The 13,843-nt window shown below is 59.0% G+C and overlaps 1 protein-coding gene across 3 annotated transcripts; it reads left to right on the top strand.

The window, feature by feature from the left end:
• The first annotated feature begins 9,079 nt into the window (after positions 1-9,079).
• On the top strand, positions 9,080-12,944 carry PYM1 (PYM homolog 1, exon junction complex associated factor). Of its 3 annotated transcripts, none has more exons than XM_054012310.1 (3): positions 9,080-9,128; positions 10,158-10,251; positions 12,226-12,944. In XM_054012310.1, the coding sequence occupies exons 1-3, from the start codon at positions 9,098-9,100 to the stop codon at positions 12,734-12,736; spliced, it is 636 nt and encodes a 211-aa protein (XP_053868285.1). In that variant the 5' UTR covers positions 9,080-9,097; the 3' UTR covers positions 12,737-12,944. The 3 variants fall into 3 exon arrangements, with proteins under 3 accessions (XP_053868285.1, XP_053868284.1, XP_053868287.1); XM_054012309.1 differs by having other exon boundaries at positions 10,134-10,251; XM_054012312.1 differs by lacking the exon at positions 9,080-9,128 and having other exon boundaries at positions 10,163-10,251; positions 11,659-12,944.
• Positions 12,945-13,843: the final 899 nt, after the last annotated feature.

Below are 13,843 nucleotides of genomic sequence, written 5' to 3'. Positions count from 1 at the left end.
CTGTGAAGGTGCTGCCCCCCCGAGTTCAGTCTGGGCCCCAGCCAGCCCTTGGTCTTGGTGCTGGGGGTTTAAGGGTCCCACCTGGGAACTGGACTGAGACCCAGCAAACTCACTACACTCAGGCCACCAGAAAGCCCTTGCAGTCTGGCCAGGAGCAGCTGGCTTAGGTGCACAGAGTCTTGCCTCCTGGGCTACCAGTCCAAATCCAGTTCAGCGGCCAAAAGATGCTGCCACATGACTGGCACGGAGAGGCCCCTCCGCGCCAGGCTCAGCGGAGAGGCCAAGGACTGACCGGGTCGGGGAGACTCGACTCCTGTCACCCCTGTTGGGGCTGTCTGCAGACAGAGCAGCCCAGTCTGGAGGGCGGAAGAGCCGTGTGCCGTGGCCCCCCGAACCCCAGGGCGAGGCACAAACCTGCAGCTGGAATTTCCCCTTCGTGGGCTGCCGAGCTTTTCTCTGCCGGCTGAGCGGGCGCGTGGGCGGGAGGTGCGAGTGCTGCGGGGAGCCGATGCCGCCTCTGCAACTGTTTCCATCCAGGGCCACCCGGGGGCGGGGGGAAGTGGGGCAATTTGCCCCGGGCCCCGCAGGGCCCCCCACGAGAATATAGTATTCTACAGTATTGCAACTTTTTTTTATGGAAGGGGCCCCTGAAATTGCTTTGCCCCAGGCCCCCTGAATCCTCTGGGTGGCCCTGTTTCCATCTCACGTTACCCTGTTACCCTCCTTCGCGCCTGGCTTTGCAGATGGGGACAGGGAGAAGGGACTTGCTCACGGCCCAGCACTGAGTTAGTGGCAGTTCCTGGCCCACTGCAGGGAGACCCAGGCAGTGCTGCCCTCCACGGACTGCACAGTCTCTTCAATGCAGCAAACCAGGCTGGAGCGGGGGGGCTGGACTCTGGAGCCGTGTGCTCTGTTAAACATCCCAGTGCTCTCCCCTAGGACTTTGCCGACCGGCGCTGCAGCCAGACGTGCAGAAATTCCGGCCTGTCGCTCAGTCGCAGCGGAGCGGAAATAGGAGTCGAGCAACAAAAGAGGCTGAAAAGCGGCGCTTTTATCTGCCCTGGGGATCTCCGGCCGTTGCTGCATTGTGTGTGCTCCGCGCGAGGGCAGGATGTGTCCACCCCGAGCCCCGCCCTGCCCCCGGAATCCCCCCGCCGTGGTGAGCGCGGGCGCAGCGGAGCGGCAGATGGGAACGCACGTCCCGGGCCCTGGAGGGAATGAATCAACGGCTGTGCGTGTACACGCGGGTCCGCTCGGGAGGATGTTACCGAGGAGAAGGGAAGGCCCACGCGACAGCACATGGCGAGGGGGGATTTCGCTCCCGGGGCACCTGGAAAAGCCGTTCCTGCCTGGCAGCCTGTGTGGGCCGCCCCGGCTGGCCGAACAGGCCCCTCACTCAGCGGAAAGGCCCATGTTGATGGAGCTCGTGGGGTGGGCGGGGTCCCTCTGGCTGAGGCTTAGGCCCCCATGGCAGTGGGGCGGGGGGCGGGTCTCTCACTGTGCTGTGGGTCTGGCTCTGCCGGCACCATTCCCAGCCCATTGACTCAGATGACTGTGCTGCCAATCAGGCTGTCGAATCGAAATACCAGCTCGGATGAATCACGCCGCTGTGGCGAGGATAAGGGCTGTCATGGGCCGAGCCTGCTCCGGCTGACGAATTCTTCGAAGGCGGCTGGTTCGTCAGGCTTTCAAACGACAGCCCGGGCAGAGCAGGAGCATAGTTACCAGCCTGTGAAACCCAACAGGAATGGGGGGGAGATTCAGATTGGGGGGATCTGAAAAATAGGGGTGTCTGGGGGTTCCTAGCCATGCTGTGTAGTGGGTGACAGCTTCAGTTTGGAGAAGAGGTGGGGGTTGGGATATACTGGGAATGGGGTGTATGTGTATCTATACACACACCATAACACGCTCACAACTTCACCGCGTTGGCAAGGCTAGAACCCAGGTCTGCTTGCTCCTACCCCTTAAAGGAGAATCCCCAATAGCTGAAAGCAGTCCGGGTGCTATGGTACACAGTTGCCATCCTCATCCCATCCAGTAGAGGGCAGTGTTGAACATATACGTGAACTGGGCCACTCGAACCTACGTATTGTTAAAAGTTTCGCCATTTGTCAAACATAAGAACGGCCAGTCTCCTCTCTTTGACAGTGGCCGGTGAGGGAATGAACAGAACAGGGCAATTACCGAGTGACCCATCCCCTCATCCAGGCCCAGCTTCTGTCAGTCAGGGGCTAGGGACACCCAGAGCCCAGGGTTGCATCCCTGACCAGCTTGGCTCATAGCCAGTGATGGACACATCCTCCGTGAACTGATCTAGTTCTTTTTTGAACCCCATTATAGTTCTGGCCTTCACAACATCCCCTGGCAATGAGTTCCACAGGTTAACTGCGTGTTGTGTGACAAAATACTTCCTTTTGTTTGTTTTAAACCTGTGGCCTATTCATTTCATTGAGTGACCCTGAGTCTTGTGATATGTGGAGGGGTAAATAACGCTTCCTTATTCCCTTTCTCTACATCAGCCATGATTTATAGACCTATCATATCCCTCCATGGTCATTTCTTTTCGAAGATGAACAGTCCCACCCTTTTTAATCGCACCTCAGATGGAAGCTGTTCCATCCCCCTAAGCAGTTTTGCTGCCCTCCTCTGTACTTTTCCCAATTCTTCTAATCTTTTTTGAGATGGGGCGACCGGAACTGCAGGTAATATTCAAGGTGTGAGTGTACTTTGGATTTATATAGCGGCATTATGATGTTTCCCGTCTTATTATCTATCCCTGTTCTAATGGCGCCTAACATTCTGTTCGCTTTTTTGACGGCCGCTGGACATTAAGTGGATGTTTTCAGAGAACTCTCCATTATGACTCAAAGCTCTCTTTCTTGAGTGGTAACAGCTCATTTCGACCCCGTGACTGTATAGCTGTAGTTGGAATTCTGTTTTCCAAGGTGCATTACTTTGCATTGATCAATGCTGAATTTCATCTGTCGTCGTGTTGTCCAGCCCCGCAGGTCTGTGAGCTCCCGTTGTAGCTCTTTGCAGGCTGCTTAGGACTTAACGATCTTGAGCAATTCTGTATCGTTTGCAAACTTTGCCACCTCACTCTTTATTTCTTTTTCCAGCTCATATATGAATATGTCTATCAGCACTGGCCCCGGAACTGATCCTTGGGGGACCCCACTATCTACGCTTCGCTGTGAAAACTGACCATTTATTCCTACCCTTTGTTCCTACCTTTCCCCCTGTTACTGACCTGTGAAACCTTCCCTCTTATCCCACAACTGCTCACTTTGCTTAAGAGACTTTGGTGAGGGACCTTGGTAAAGGCTTTCTGAAAGTCCAAGCTGACTAGATCCACTGGATCGCTTTTGTCCACGTTTGTTGACCCCCCTCGAAGAATTCTAATAGATTAATGAGGCGTGATTTCCCTTCACAAAAGCCGTGTTGACTCTTCCCCAGCAAATGGTGTTCATCTGTGTGTCTGATCATCGTCCACAAACAATGCATGCCCCAGCCATGCACCCCAACTCCGGCCAAGTCGGGGGGAATGGGGGGAGAGCCTTCCCAGCATGCCTTGTAAGCCAACAGCCTTCCCACGCACAGACAGGCAGCCTGCTAAGGTTGACTCTGTTGAGCAGGAGCCAGCTTTGTGCCCTAGAGATTGCAAACAGAGCGGCGTCGGTTTCCCCTTGGAAGGCTCACCCCCATGGGGACCAAGGTGGCGGAAGGAAGGGGGTGGGCGTGGGGAAGGCAGAGGCACAGTGCAGAGAAGGCAGGTACGGAGGAGCAAGTATGTTCCTGCCCTGGGATGAGTCACAGGTGCGGCACCCACTTCCCTGTCAGCCCCAGTGCTGCTGCCCACGTCTGAGTGAGAGCGAGAAACCGCCAGAGAACAAAGAGAAAAGAAAGGAGGAGCGAGGTTTGCTTGAAAACAACCGAGCCGCACGCTGCAGAGCCGGGGCTCCGGCACTGACGCCACCGCAGATAAATTCTGCTTCCTTCAAGCACGGCTAGGACCCAGGAGCCCTGGGTTTCTGCCCCACTGTGTTCTAACCACTAGCCCATGCTCCCGCCCAGAGCTGGAGACCGAACCCAGGAGTCCTGACGCCCAGTTCTCTGCACTGGCCACTAGACAACACTCTCTCCTAAGCTAGGATGAGAACCCAGGAGTCCTGACTCGCAGCCCTCCACTCTAACCACTGAAATTACCGAACAAGACTAGAATAGTCCCACCGTGGATTTCTGCCCGGCCGAGAGCGCCGGAGCGGAGAGCTGGGAGGTGTTTGTCTCGCTTTGCTAGTGACTGAAAAACACACAAAAGAGAGGGAGCAGAATTGTTCTGGGCAGCCCGCCGACAGCTCCGCGTAGCCCCGAAAGCACCAGGCTCGGAGCTAACGGATGCTGCCTGACCGCGCGTGGGAATTCGCAGGCACCATCTGCTCTAAGAAATGCACATGCTGCGGGTGTTAGCTGCGTCGAGGTCGGTCTCCCCTGCACCTGTGAGCTGAGAAGGGCGGGAAGCGGCAGACCGGAGGAACGGAGCGAGAGGCAGGGAGGGGTGTGTGTTAGAATGCGTGACCCCAGGGAGCAGCGCTCCAGAAATCCCTGGACAGCCAGGGAGACGCCCGAGGCTGCTCTAATTTATGCTCGAACGCCCCTGGCTCCCTCTGGCCACTCCCCCGCTCTGCCCTCTCAGGCCCCGTCACGCTGCCAGAGCCCGAGTGTAAGTGGGAATCAGCCTCGATCCCGGGTCACGCTGCTTCTCTACTGGCTCAAGCCCAGCCCAGCACGCGCGTGCCCGAGTGGATCACGTGTTCGAGCCCTCGTGCCATTGTTTACACTGGAGCCAGGCGAGCGTGCAAACCCCTCGCCCCCGTGCAAAGTCTGCCGGTGGGTTTCACACTGGTTTGCACTGGTGTTAGCGACGAGGGCGTCGGAGCCCGGCCGGTTCTACTGGGGGCCAATCCGTGGTTCGGGACCGATGGAGGGTGTAGGGGGGGGCACTCCAGCCTGTCCCTACCCCCTTTCCTGGGCCCCTCGCCCAGGTGGAAAGGATCAAGCCAAAGCCGGGCCGTCTCACCCTGTCTTCCCAGTGCTCAGCACGACACCTGCCGGGTACTCGCTGCAGGGCTCAAGCCGGCTCTGTGCACTGCACGCAGCAGCTGGAGGAGGCGTAAAGCAGACACAGATCAGCAGCTCTGCTTCCTCCCGCCGTGTGTATCTCTCGCTGGGATCAGAACTCAGCCCTGCTGGCAGGACTTCCCTGCCTGCTGGCTACTTGACTGGTAAACCTCAACTCTCTGTCGATAGGGATCACCCACAGATGCTCCTCAGCGGGTGCCCCGATGAATGGAGAGCGGTGATTGAGTGCCTGCGGCATGAGGGCTGCATGGCTGAGATGCCAGAGACGCTGAGACGAGGGAGTCCAGCCTTCTCCTGGGGTAGTGAGGGGGGGCCCGGGAAATGCTGTTCATGGAGTCACAGAAGTGTCGGGTTGGGGGGGACCTCGAGCAGGTCCAGCCACCTCCGTGGAGGCCACCCGGGTCACCCTAGACATGCCCGGCCAGGTGTTTGTCCCAACTGCTCTTACAAACCTCCACCTCCCCTGGAAGCCGGTTCCACTGCCCGGAGAGTTAGAAAGATTAAATCTCCCTTGCTGCCAACTAAGCCCCTTGCATCTTGTCCTCCCTTCGGTGGACCTGGAGAACGCTTGATCCCCATCCTTTTTATAACAGCTGTTAACCCCAGGTAGCTTCTGGCTCCAAACCGGCCAGCCCTGCTCAGAGGGAACTGCTGTGAGTAGAGCTGGGGGAGACCAGGGCTAGGATAGCAGGGGGCTGTGGGTCGGGAGTGAGGGGCACTGGCAGGGCTGGGGGGAGCCCAGGGCTGGACTACCAGGCGCTGCAGATCAGGGTTGAGGGACACTGGCAGAGCTGGGGGGGACCCAGAGCTGGGCTAACAGGGGGCTGTGGGTCGGGAGTGAGGGGCACTGATGGAGCTGGGGAAGGGGGGAGCCCAGGGCTAGGATAGCAGGGGGCTGTGGGTTGGGAGTGAGGGGCACTTGCAGGGCTGGGGGGAGTCCTCGAGCGGGTCGGGAGTGAGGGGCACTGGCAGAGCTGGGGGGGCCCAGAGCTGGGCTAACAGGGGGCTGTGGGTCGGGAGTGAGGGGCACTGATGGAGCTGGGGAAGGGGGGAGCCCAGGGCTAGGAGAGCAGGGGGCTGTGGGTTGGGAGTGAGGGGCACTTGCAGGGCTGGGGGGAGTCCTCGAGCGGGTTGGGAGTGAGGAGCATTGACAGGGCTGGGGGGAGTCCAGGGCTGGGCTAGCAGGGGCTGCGGGTCCGGAGTGAGGGGCACCAGCAGAGCTGTGTGCTGGCAATTGAGGGGAAGGGAGGGAAGTACCCGGTCCCTTTATCCCTCACTGCCCACCCTCCTAACAGCTCGCATCTGTCTCCATGGAGTTTGAATACAAAGATTTGCAAAGGCCTGGCGCTGTGCTGCCCCCGCGTAGGAACGGCACCAGAGAGCAAGGCCGAGCAGCTAGAGGGGGCCTGGGGAGTCGGGGGCCTGGCTTCTGTCCCCTGGGGAACAAACCTCCACTCCCTCAGCCTCGGTTTCTCCAGCAGTAAAATGAGGGTGACAAAGCGTCCACCTTGACCAGGGCCCCAGGGAGCAGCCATTCAGGGATGGGTCAGCTCCTTGGATTGCAGGTGCCAAGCAAACACAATGCATGGCGGTTCTCCGGCAACACACTCACCCTCCCTTGCCCCTGCTCCCAGAATATCCCCTGCTGGTGGTAGATTGCCTCCCTTTTGCTCCCCTTGGGAAACTGCCATGCAGCCCAGCCCGCAGGGAAAACGGTGTTAAGTCCCCCCCCAGGGTTAGCTAAGGGTAGCAGTAGCCGTGTTAAGACCCCCGCCCCATTCAGCTACCAAAAAAAGTGGAAGGGTGGAGCCTAGCTCACAACCCCACCACAAAGCTTCTATAAAGTCCAATCAGCTGCTCCCCTTTCTCCCCAATATGGCTGCTGCTGGAGACCCTAATGCAACAGGTGAGGGTAGTGAGATCCCTAGAGGGGGAGAATCCTATTGCCCTGAGAGGTGCTCCTCTGTTTATTTGGCAGCTACTGGGGTGCAGGGGGGGCTCCATAGGGTGTGTGCAGGCTGGCCCTAGGAGCGTGGCAGGGCTGGCCTGAGGGCACTGCTGTTTGCAGGCTATTTTTAAGCTGGTGTCATTCTAGTCCAAAAGCTGCTTTATGGCTTTAAACGCATCGGGAGCGCCTGGGGTTTCGCCTAAATAAATTACAGGCGCTCCCTGCCTGAGTAATGGATCTAATCCCTGGGTAACTGAATTACCCCATGCTCTGCTAATTGGATTGATCATTGTAACTAGTTAATGAAACTCCAGCCAATCTTTTCAAATCCGATTGTTGGCTGATATGGAACTAATTATCTACTGACCTGGAGGTTGTGAATCAAATCAGAGGTTTACTGCATCTCCAGGGGAAATTGTCTTTTCCCTGCTATCTGGCCTCGCTCTCCAGCCTTCATGATGCCTTGCTAATGGTGGCAGGCAGGAAATGCTCTAGCTGGGGAGGGTGAGCGGCTCTTCTCTGTCACTAACTAAAGACACAAAACAAAACACAAATCTCCTGGGTTGCAAACTTCATCCCTGGTGTTAATCCGAAGGTGGAACATCTGGCCAGGTGTCAGCTCGGCCCATCTGCTCGCTTCCCTGGGGAGGCAGGATGACCCAACGGTTACGGCGCTGTCTAGGACAGGGGAAATCCAGCTTCCGTCCTTTCTCTGCCCCAGGAGTATGACCATAGCCGCTCGGTGCCAGTTCTCCACGTGTAAAATGGGGATTGTTGCACTTCCCAGCCTCACTGGGCGACTGGGGTAAGAACGTGAGAGGCTCAGATCCTAACAGTGGGGGGGCTGGCTAGGTACCTGAGATAGACAGCTCAGCAAGGCTGGAAATACCATCTGTCACCACCGAAAGCGGTCAGGCAGCTGCTGGGTTGTGATCAGCCACTGTAACGGCTTCCCCAGGGAGCTGGTACCTTGGCCTCCCTCCCCGCCCCGCTGCCAGAACTTGGGTTGCTGGCGCCTTGAGGTGGGGGAGGTGCATGGACACAGGATTTCCTGAGAATCCATTCTAGAGCCTTGAGGCCAGAGGGGCCCATTCGATCACCTGCTCTGGCACAGAGCAGAGGCTTTTGCCCGCTGCCCCCTGGGTGGAGCCGGAGAGCTAGCGTGTGGCTAAGGAAGCCAGGAGACACGGAGCGATGGATCATCCCCCACCGCTGTGGGGAGCTGGGTCCAGGGCTTACCCCCCTCCCTGCCAAATTCTGGGCCTAATTTCCCTTTGGAATCAGCCTGGCTTTGGCTTCCCACTGCGGGTTCTTCTTGTGCCTGGCCTGGCTGGTGACACCAAATCACCTCCCCCATCTTCTCTTGGCGGTGCTGAGCTCTGGGCGTCTCCCCTGGAGCCTTTCCTCCAGCCCTTGCCGTCTCCACTTCCTCCGCATCCTTTTAACGATGCACCACCCCAGGCTGGGCTGCCCCCCTGCCCTGTCCAGAGGGAGAATCGCCCCCCACTGCTATGCCCTGTGTGGGGACATGGCTGTGGCTGGGGACGGCGACGGGGGGCAGTGTGGGGATGTGGCTGTCACAGGTGCAGACCCCCAGCGCCCACCTCAGACCCCTCACCCCACCCCTGGGAGATCCCCCGTTCCCTCCCCTGGCCTGGGGCTCCAGTCGCCCCCAGGGCGCCACCGTCCCCCCCCCCCCCGGCCGAGGGCAGGATTCGAACCCCTGACGCCCCCACCCCGGGGGCAGGATTTGAACCCGTGAGCCCTCCCCCCACAGATGTCCCCTGGGGGAGGCCTGTGTCCCACGTGACTCGCTCTGTGTGCGTATGTGGGGGGGTCGCTTAGCCTAAGCCCCAAAGGATGCTGGGAAATGTCTCCCCACCCCGTTGAGCCCTGTGGCGGTCAGTGTCTCTTTAAAAACAAGATGGCCCCCGGCCCGGCGCTCCCCGCCCCGTGCACGCCACTTCCGGGGGCGGGGCAGAGTGGCCGGAAGTGGGTCGCGTTTCCAAGATGGCGACTCCCTATGTGACTGACGAGACCGGTGAGTGCGGAAACCGCTTCCGGGAGGGGGAGGGGAGCCCCCCCCCCCGCTCCGGCCTCACCCCCCCGCGAGCCGCCCCCCCGCCTGGCCCGTATCCCCCCGTTCTGCCCCCAGATCCCCCCGCCCGCATCCCCCCCGACCCCCCCCGGCTCCTGCCCCCCCCCGCCAGGAACTCCCCCCGCCCACATCCCCCCCCGGCTCCTGCCCCCCCCCGCCAGGGACCCCCCCGCGCGCATCCCCCCCGGCTCCTGCCCCCCCCCGCCAGGGACCCCCCCCGCCCGCATCCCCCCCGCCCCACCCGGCTTCTGCTCCCCCCCCGCCCACATCCCCCCCCCGCCAGGGACCCCCCCGCCCACATCCCCCCCCGGCTCCTGCCCCCCCCCGCCAGGGACCCCCCCGCCCACATCACCCCCGACCCTCCCCGGCTCCTGCCCCCCCCGCCAGGGACACCCCCACCTCCCGCATCTCCCCAGCTCCTGACCCCTTAACCAGTCACGTGTCTGTGCCCCCCCCCAACTCCTTAACCTCGTGTCCCCCCCTTCAGTCTCACTCCGGATCACGTGGGGCTGTTTCCTCCCCGTCCCCTGCGGGCCCCGCCAGAGAAGCCCCATCCTGACTGTGGCCTGGGGGGCTGCACTGGAGGGGTGGGGTGGCCATGGGGCAGGCCCTGGGGGTAGCGAACCCCAGTTCCTCTGCGGTAGGAGACGGCACCGGTACAGTCACACTGACCCATCGGAGACCTGACTTGTTGGGTGATCTCCGGCATAATTCCCTTCCCTGCTCCATGCCTCGGTTTCCCCATCGGAGGGCCCAGTACTGACCGGGGGAGCGTGAAGCTGGTTTTCAGTTTTTCTGTGAACTGAAAGTTGCCGGAGAGACATGGTGGGGGAGGTGACATCTCTTATTGGACTGGGGTTCTTAGCTGGCCGGGTCTTACTGAGCAGCCTTTAGGTGAATATTGAAATCACTTTTTCCCTTCCCCCTCTTTAAAATATCCCATCACAGACAAAGATGCTTGTAACGTTTCAGGGAAGTACATTGCCTCCACGCAGCGCCCTGACGGGACCTGGAGGAAGCAGAGAAAGGTGAAGGAGGGATACGTGCCCCAAGAAGAAGTGCCAGTGTAAGTCGAATTCTAGTCCTCCAGAGAGCAGGGGAGGGTCTCTGGGATCTCTTGCATGGCCCGTAGTGGGGGGGCTGTTACGCAGTCCAACTCCTTGCATCTGAAAACCTCGACTGCTGTGAGATTATCTGCTTCTATGGCACCGAATATGTGCCGGGCGCTTCGGCCTATTCAGTGAACAGGTGGCCTGCTTCCGCAGAGCTGGGCTACCCGAGGAAGCGGTGCTGGTTTCACTTAAGGTGTGATTTTAAGCTGGTGCGAATTGTTGTGTGCGTGCTCTTTTGGATTCGGGGCGGTTTCTTTTGGTTTAGCTTAAAACTGTTCTTAAAGGCCATAAGCTAACCTGAAGAAAGCCACGCTCACTGAAATAATGGTCCCCATGGATTTGCCCAGGGATAGGTTAAAGTGCTACCATTTTTGCATATAGGCCTGGGACCTCTCCCTCCTTCAGGGTAACGGCCCATCTTACAATCGTTAGTCCTCTCCCGGTCCACCTCTTAGCTGGGTGCAGCGTGACGAGCCAGACAATTGTACGTTTGGGGCCTGCTCACCGCTTGGGGTTGCTTTCCCCAAAGGATCCGTGGGAGGCTTTGTGGCCGAGTTGGAAACACGTTCTTCAGTGCTCCACCGAACCAGACTAGGTGATCCCAAGGGTGTCTTTTGGCTTTAAATCTCTGAATCCCTAATGCAAGCCAGGCATTCCCGTCAGCTCTGGAGTACTGATCCCAGCTCTTCTCCCACAGCAGAGCATGTTCAGAGAGCTCCCGGGGCATCTGGCTTGGCTTCAGAATTCCCATGCCCACAGAAGGGTCACTAGTGAGCTGGAATGGGGGTTGGGCTCAGCGTGCCGCTGTCGATCTACGTCAGCCCTCATGGGGGCTCATCGACTCTCACATGTGGGATGTGGCTCCCTCTCCTCGCTAGAACCTAAGGCCAATCGGCTGTCAACTTTCTAGGCTTCCAGATTGGGCCATGAAGTTTTGGGAATGTGGTCGTTCGTTGGAGTCGAACCTGCCGTCTCCAGTCTCCAAACCCTTTGGGGAATACTAAAGATGGCCTCCCTGCCTTGGCAAGATTTCCGATGCCGGGACTCCCTCTAAGTGTTTTCAGCGTGCTAGTGCCGAGCGCTGCACTTCGGGCTGGCGTGCGCGTGTGCAGTTCTTACGCACCAGATATCCTCTCGCTGGCCTAGCGCGAGTCGATCCAAGAGGGGCCATGGTGCAGCAAACCGCCTGTCTCCCATTGGGCCACATCTGTCAGGAAGGGTGCAATGGAGAGGCTGTCCCACGTTTCCCAATCAAGCCCCTTTAAGATGCCCCCACAGCCCAGCGCCCCCTCGGCTGTAATGATTTATAACCATGTGTATGTACTGTTGGGTTACATCGTGAGATCTGAGTCTTTTTCCAGGTGCCCGACCAACTTTGACCCCTCTTATACCATAAGATGTAACCTGGCGGTATGTATTAACTCCCCTTATAAATCATTCTGGTGGGCGGCTTCGGCAGGGCTCCGGGTGTGTCCTGCCTGCGAGGGTAACCTCTGCCGGCCGGCATTGCTAGTCTCAGGCATAGAGCTCAGGTACTCGCAAACTGCTCAAATCCGGAAATGTTCGAGGTGTGTCTGTTTCATGGAGGCTCACTCCTCTGGTCCTGGGTGTCATCTCCCGCCCTGAGGGTGGCGGCCAAGTGCTGTGATTCCTTTGCCCTTTGGAGTTGTCCCTCAGTGATGCCGCTGTTCTGGGGGGCCTGATGGGAGGGGCTGAGCATTCGTGACTCGTTGGGTGGTGATTGGGCCAGTGGGTTCTTAGCACCTCCTGTGGTGGGCTGGATCTGCAGCGGCAAGGCCTTGGGGCGCTGGGTGTGTGCAATGGGGTTAGAGCGCGTTGGAGCTGATGGCCGCCGCCTGGACCAGCTGGCTAGCTCCTGTTCTTTGTGCGTGGGAGAGGAAAGTCCTGATGGTTTTTGTTCTGTGCAGGTATGAGAATAAGTATGTGAAGTTTTTCAAAAGCAAACCAGACCTGCCCCCCGGTCTGAGCCCCGAGGCCAACGTGCAGCCAGGCAAGCAGGCCACCAAGGCGGAGTGCGGCGAGACCGGCCTGTCCAAGACGGCCAAGAGGAACTTGAAACGTAAGGAGAAGAGGAAGCAGCAGCAGGAGAAAGGGGAGAGGGAGACAGACGAACTGATCCAGTCACTGGAAAAGGCCACCCTCTTGGGGGGCAGCAGCAGGGACAGGGGCCCCCCGGGGGATGGTAAGTTGGCCCTGCAGCAGGCCTGCGGCGGAACGTCCCTGGGGGACGGGGGGGACTCAGCCTCTGAGAAAACCAAGAAGATGAAAAACCTGAAAAAGAAGCTGCGGCAGGTGGAGGAGCTGCAGCAGCGGCTGGACTCTGGGGAGATCAAGCAGCCGACGAGAGAGCAGCTGGAGAAGCTGGCGCGGCGGAAAGCGTTGGAGGAGGAGCTGGAGGACCTGGAGCTGGATTTGTAAGGGGGGACCCGGGAGGGAGACTCTGAACTGGACTCAATGCACGCAGGTGAATGAATTCTGCGAGCTGTGGTGACCTCGTTGGGCCTGGCTGGGTTTTTTGTTGGGTGCTGCCTGGTTTTTTAAGAACAATTTTCCCAGCTATCGAGGTTAGAAACTCGACAACTTTTCACATACCTCTCTCCTTTTTTATTATTTTCTTGGGGGTGGGGGGGAGGCTGGGGGTGTCATAGGGAGGGGGTGGGCGGGGCTAGCACCCCACGGCTGTTTCCCCACCCCCGTAGGATTCCCAGGTCCTCAGTGTTCTGTGTTCCAGCCACTCACTCCTCTGATTTTTAAAAATGACGCAATAATAAAATTGCAGTAGTGACCTCGGCGTCTGGGATTTTGTTTTTCCTTCTTCGAGCCAAGCTGCCTTCAGGCCCCCACAGAGTCTCGCTGGCTTCCCCGGAGAGTGCGTGCTCTGCGTGCTGGAGGGAAAGCCGAGAAAGCTGAGGCGCGCCCCTCTCTCAGGAGAACACGCCCATCCTCCCCCCGTCAGCCCCACGGTGTGGTAACGGCCTACCCAGAATGCATGGCTACTCAGAGTAGATTGTGTAGCTTTCTGGAACGTGGGGCTTTCCCTGTGGGAGCAGAGAACTAGTTAACAGTGCTGGCCCTGAACGGATCTTCACCAGCGTCTGAGACCGCGCCATTGGAATGACCCTCCAGCGATTGCTTCAGGCTCTCTGCAAACTCAGGAAGGTGCTGCTCCGTCTAGGTCCCATTTTCCAAGTTTTTTCTGTGCAAGTCTCACCGCTAAGAACAGTCGGGGGGGGGGGGGGCTGACTGTGCCCCTGGCTAGTCCTTGGTGCACCCCTACGAAGGTGAGCGGAGCAGCGCCTGTCTTGGGGGTATATTGGTGTAAGAGTAACTGGCTTGAGCCCTCTGTAAACGGGGACCTGCTCTGCCTGATACTGGCCACCAGGTGGTTCTGTAGGGACCGTCCAGTCCCTTGAGTATGGTGGGCTGCAGGCGTCCGGCTGAAAATGAGACCCTTGGTCACTGCTCTAGTGACGCCTGTCGCCCTGCACGCGAGAGCGAAATCTGAGCTGCCTCGTCCATTGGTGG

This window comes from Malaclemys terrapin, chromosome 23, assembly GCF_027887155.1.
Source record: "Malaclemys terrapin pileata isolate rMalTer1 chromosome 23, rMalTer1.hap1, whole genome shotgun sequence".
Taxonomy (NCBI): domain Eukaryota; kingdom Metazoa; phylum Chordata; order Testudines; family Emydidae; genus Malaclemys; species Malaclemys terrapin.
Note: the sequence above shows the minus strand (reverse complement) of the source record. Positions and strands in the feature narration are given on the sequence as shown.